Here is a 5,439-nt window from a genome sequence, read left to right on the forward strand (position 1 = left end):
GTACAGGTGTGAACGTACAGGTGTGAACGTACAGGTGTGAATGTACAGGTGTGTCAGATGACTGACATTAAAATAGAGAAGAAGAAAGTGGGCGGGCTCACTCTGTATTTGGACAGGAAGTCTCCCATCACACTCTGCTGCCATGTCTCCTCCGCCGTCTTCGGTGTCTCCGGAAGCTTCGCCGCCTTCTTCCCGTCCCGCCGCTCTCTGGGTGCTCCTGCAGGTGTCCACGTCTCTGGCTCCGCCTCTCGACAGCGCTCCTGGGAGGAGGAGAAACACTGGCAACAGGTGAGGAGGAGGAGGAGTAAAGGAGGATGATGAGGAGGAGTAGTTAAGAAGGGGGATTAAACAAGGAGGAGGGGGAGGAATAAAGAAGGAGGAGGAGAGCGGAGGAGAGGGAGTAGAGAAGGAGGAGTAGGAGTAAAGAGGGATGAGCAAAGAAAGAGGACGAGGAGGAGGAGGAGAAAAGAAGAAGGAGGAGGAGGAGTACTAAAGAAGGATGAGTAAAGAAGGAGCAGTAGGAGTAAAGAAGGAGAAGGAGGAGGAGGAAAGAAGAGGAGGAGGAAAGAAGGAGGAGAGGAAGAGCGAGGAGGAGTAAAAAGGAGAAGAGCGGAGTAGAGAAGGAGGAGGAGTAAAAAAGGAGGAGGTGGGGTAAAGACGGAGGAGAAGGAGGAGGAAGGGAAGCGGAAGAGGAAGGGGTAAAGGAGGCATAATGAAGGAGGTGCAGACCTTGACAGATGGAGACTTGGCTCTGTGGGGGCTGGCGGCCACGCCTCCTCCCACTCTGGCTCCGCCCAGTTTCTCCTCACCCAGGACCCGGTCTCGCTCCTCCTCAGGGAGACTCTGAGACACAACGAGACAGACTGAGGACACACTGAGACACTCTGAGCCAGAACAGTCAAACTCTGCTTTGACTTCAGGAAGTCTCCCACTGCCTAATGAAGCCTTTCAGAATAAAATCCTGTGTGACCCTGAAGACAAATTTGAAGTCTTTAAATCCTTCCTCCAGTTTATTGTGAAGGAGACAATTAATGTCCCCCCACTGATACTCAAGCCCCAAATCTGGCCCTTGACAGGGCCCCAGGTGGCCCCCCAACCATTCTCTAACTGACAGTAAAAATAAAGTAGTTTTTGTCCTTTAATTGTCCAAAATGTGTCAGAGAGAAAACAGCATCAACACCGAGGGCCCCGCGGAGACACGAATATCCTACAATCCCAGAAAACGTCCCAGAGTTATGTATGTGCTTGCAGCCTGTGGCCGCTGCCCCCCTGTCATGCTGTAATGGTGGCACCCCGTGTCCCCGCTCTACAGACTGTCTCTGGGGACGTACCTCCAGGAAGCGCTGCAGGTCAATGTCATACTGCTTCTTCCTCTGAAAACACACAGACAGGAAGTGAGGGCATATTTCACAATAAGAGCAGCTGAATCCTGGTGTGATGTTATTCATGGTGATGTCATGGTGATGTCACTGACCTGCTCGCAGCGTTTCTGGAACATGTCCTTTTCTTTCTGCGTCATCATCTTCCACTGCTTACTGCAGAGCACCATCCGCTCTGTGCTGGGGACGTCCTTCATGTTCACCATCAGCTCCGCGCAGTACAGAGAGTACCCGTTACTGTGGAGACACAACATCATCATAGAGAGCAATTACTAATTTCACACCTACCATTATTGTAATATGACATGCATCTGTTTCCATTATTGCTGTGCCCCCCCTCTCCCCCACCCTCTCTCTTTCTCTTTCCTTTTTTGCCATGATTGTATTTCATTTGCTATTTACGACATCTATTGCTCGCCTGTCCGTCCTGGAAGAGGGATCCCTCACTATCCTCTACCGCTCTTCCTGAGGTTTCTTCCTCTTTCTTTCCCCGTTCAGGGGTTCTTTTTGGGGAGTTTTTCCTCGGGTGATGTGAGGGTCTAAGGGCAGAGGGATGTCGTACACTGTAAAGCCCTCTGAGGCAAACTGTGATTTGTGATAATGGGCTCTATAAATAAAACTGACTTGACTTGACTTGACTTGACAACGCTCTGTCAGACCAACCGCTCTATACAGAAACACGCACCGCTCTGTCAGACCGACCGCTCTATACAGAGACGCACCGCTCTGTCAGACCGACCGCTCTATACAGAGAAATGCACCGTTCTGTCAGACCGACCGCTCTATACAGAAACATGCACCGCTCTGTCAGACCTACCCCTCTATACAGAGAGAGGCACCACTCTGTCAGACCCACCCCTCTATACAGAGAGAGGCACTGCTCTGTCAGACCCACCCCTCTATACAGAGAGAGGCACCGCTCTGTCAGACCCACCCCTCTATACAGAGAAACACAACGCTCTGTCAGACCGACCGCTCTATACAGAGACACGCACCGCTCTGTCAGACCGACCGCTCTATACAGAGAGACGCACCGCTCTGTCAGACCTACCCCTCTATACAGAGAGATGCACTGCTCTGTCAGACCTACCCCTCTATACAGAGAGATGCACTGCTCTGTCAGACCGACCGCTCTATACAGAGACACGCACCGCTCTGTCAGACCCACCCCTCTATACAAAGAGACGCACCGCTCTGTCAGACCGACTGCTCTTTACAGAGAAACGCACCGCTCTGTCAGACCCACCCCTCTATACAGAGACACGCATCGCTCTGTCAGACCGACCGCTCTATACAGAGACACGCACCGCTCTGTCAGACCGACCGCTCTATACAGAGACACGCACCGCTCTGTCAGACCTACCCCTCTATACAGAGAGATGCACTGCTCTGTCAGACCGACCGCTCTATACAGAGAGACGCCCCGCTCTGTCAGACCCACCCCTCTATACAGAGAGACGCACCGCTCTGTCAGACCGACTGCTCTATACAGAGAGACGCCCCGCTCTGTCAGACCCACCCCTCTATACAGAGAGACGCACCGCTCTGTCAGACCGACTGCTCTATACAGAGAGACGCACCGCTCAGTCAGACCGACCGCTCTATACAGAGAGTACCCGATACTGTGGAGACACATCGCTCTGTTAGCACTGATCATTCTTGATGATGGTGAGACAGACTTTTCTCTTTTTAATTTTTGGTGATTTTCAAAGAAAAAATGTTTAAAAAGCTTTTTTCTTTAAAAACTTTTATTTCTTTCAAAAGTTTGGGTGACCAATTATCTGCTGACACATCTGTTTTCTTTTTTCCAATTTTTCATCTCATCGGTGAGCAGTGTCCCATTTACAGCCTTGTTAGCCGTTAGCTCGTTAGCTATAATGCAGACTCACGGTGGAGGTTTGGTCGGCCGTCCATCAAACTTGTCCTTCAGCTGTCTCTCTGCTTTGGTGAGGACCGAGCGGACATGGTCATCAGAGTTCACGTCAGGATGAGCTTCATGATACGCTCTCATACTGCCCTGCGCGCGCTAACAAAAACACACACACACACAGTAACAAACACACACACACACACACACACACACACACACAGAGTAACAAACACACACACAGAGTAACAAACACACACACACACACACACACACAGAGTAACACACACAGTAACAAACACACACACACACTTTAACATTGTATTTATAAAGATTTTTTTCACAAAAACACAAATGTTAAAGTTGCAGCAGAATTCAGATCAGAGACAAAAAGTTTCAGTCTGGTTCTGGTTCAGTCTGGTTCTGGTCCAGGTTCAGGTTCTGGTACCTCGTAGTCCTTCTGGAGTTCCAGGGCCTTGCTGATCCACTTGAGTCTCCTCTTGTCGGACAGTTGGGACCACTGTCTCCTCAGAGCCTCCTTCAGCTCCTTCTGACTCACCTGCACCCAAAATACACAATAAACAACACACAATAAACAATACAAAATACACAACACAAAATACACAACACACAATAAACAATGCACATAAACAACACAAAATACACACCTTCATCTATTCACTCACCACTAACGTGATATTTGTGTGTGTGCGCGTGTGTGTGTGTGTGTGCGTATACCTCTGGGTGGAGCTTCATGTAGGTCTTCTTCTCGTGGTTGTACCACAGCTGTTGAGGAGTTTTGGGTTTCTCCGGCAGGTCGGACTTCTTCCTCTCCTCGATCAGCTCCGGATGTTCCTCCCTGCAGGTCAGCTGATGTTAGACACGCTAAACACACACTAAACACATGCTAACAGTAACACACCTCACAGTGACCTGTTAACAGGTGTACGGTGAAGTTGGTCTGAAGCTGGTGTGTTATCAGGCCTGACATCAGCCTGAAGCTTGTGAGTTAACAGGTGTGAAGTCGGTCTGAGGTTGGCGGTGGACTCACTTGAATCTGGTCATGTTTTTCTCAAACTCTTCTTTCTCTCGCTGGAACTCGGTGATGTATTTTTGCTGCAGAAGAGGACAGAAAATCAACAACCTTTCAGACACGCTGAGACTATGTGCCGTGTGTGATGTAAGTGACAGGCGTGACATGTAAATGACAGGAATGATTTGAGCGTCATGTACAACGTGTGTTGTGTTGACGTGTGATGTGAGTGACACGTGTGACATGAGTGATGTAAGTGACATGTGAGCAACAGGTGTGATGTGAGTGACAGGGGTCACCTAAGTGACAGGTGTGACATGTGAGTAACAGGTGTGATGTGAGTGACAGACAGATGACATGTGAGTGACAGGTGTGACATGTGAGTGACATGTGTGATGTGAGTGACGTGTGATTTAAGTGACATTTGAGTAACAGGTGTGATGTGAGTGACAGACAGATGACATGTGAGTGACAGGTGTGACACGAGTTACACGTTTGATGTGAGTGACAGGTGTGACATAAGTGTCACATTTGATGTGAGTGACAAGAGTAATGTGAGTGACAGGTGACATGTGAGTGACACGTTTGATGTGAGTGACAGAGAGGTGGCATGTGAGTGACAGGTGTGACAGGTAAATGACAGGTATGATGTGAGTGACAAGTGACGTGAGTGTCAGGTGTGATGTGAATAACATGTTTGATGTAAGTGACGTGAGTAACAGGTGTGATGTGAGTAACAGACAGGAGACATTTTAGTGACAGGTGTGAGGTAAGTGACAGGTGTGACATGTGAGTGACAAGTGTGATGTAAATGACATGTGAGTGACATGTGATGTGACATGTGAGTGACACGTGATGTGAGTGACAGGTGACATGTGAATGACAGGTGCGATGTGAGTGACAAACAGGTGACGTGTGAGTGACAGGTGTGATGTAAGTGACAGGTGTGACATGTGAGTGACACATGTGATGAGAGTGACAGGAGTGATGTGAGTGTCAGGTGTGATGCGAGTGACAGATAGGTGACATGTGAGTGACAGGTGACATGTGAGTGACAGGTGTGATGTGAGTGACAGACAGGTGACATGTGAGTGACAGGTGTGATGTGGTTGACAGACAGGTGACATGTGAGTGACAGGTGTGATGCGAGTGACAGACAG

At 49.1% G+C, this 5,439-nt stretch overlaps 1 protein-coding gene across 2 annotated transcripts; it reads right to left on the minus strand.

Annotated features, from left to right (window-relative positions):
• Positions 1–50: 50 nt before the first annotated feature.
• LOC121940922 (nucleolar transcription factor 1-B-like) lies at positions 51–4,648 on the minus strand. 2 transcript variants are annotated; one of them, XM_042483595.1, is made up of 8 exons: positions 4,298–4,648; positions 3,985–4,105; positions 3,695–3,805; positions 3,269–3,396; positions 1,475–1,616; positions 1,332–1,373; positions 730–843; positions 51–278 (listed from the first exon to the last, which is right to left on the minus strand). In XM_042483595.1, the coding sequence occupies exons 1-8, from the start codon at positions 4,540–4,542 to the stop codon at positions 54–56; spliced, it is 1,128 nt and encodes a 375-aa protein (XP_042339529.1). In that variant the 5' UTR covers positions 4,543–4,648; the 3' UTR covers positions 51–53. The 2 variants fall into 2 exon arrangements, with proteins under 2 accessions (XP_042339529.1, XP_042339530.1); XM_042483596.1 differs by having other exon boundaries at positions 51–260; positions 4,298–4,644.
• Between the last annotated feature and the right edge of the window lie 791 nt (positions 4,649–5,439).

The sequence above is a fragment of the Plectropomus leopardus genome, unplaced genomic scaffold (genome assembly GCF_008729295.1).
Source record: "Plectropomus leopardus isolate mb unplaced genomic scaffold, YSFRI_Pleo_2.0 unplaced_scaffold988, whole genome shotgun sequence".
Classification (NCBI taxonomy): domain Eukaryota; kingdom Metazoa; phylum Chordata; class Actinopteri; order Perciformes; family Serranidae; genus Plectropomus; species Plectropomus leopardus.

Coding starts and splice junctions, on each gene's coding strand:
- LOC121940922 (XM_042483595.1), bottom strand. CDS start 4,542: ATGTCACTTACATCACTCATGTCACACGTGTCACTCACATCACACGTC. Junction 1,617..3,268: donor CGGCCGACCAAACCTCCACC/GTGAGTCTGCAT, acceptor GTGTCTCCACAG/TAACGGGTACTCTCTGTACT. Junction 279..729: donor CCAAGTCTCCATCTGTCAAG/GTCTGCACCTCC, acceptor ACCTGTTGCCAG/TGTTTCTCCTCCTCCCAGGA.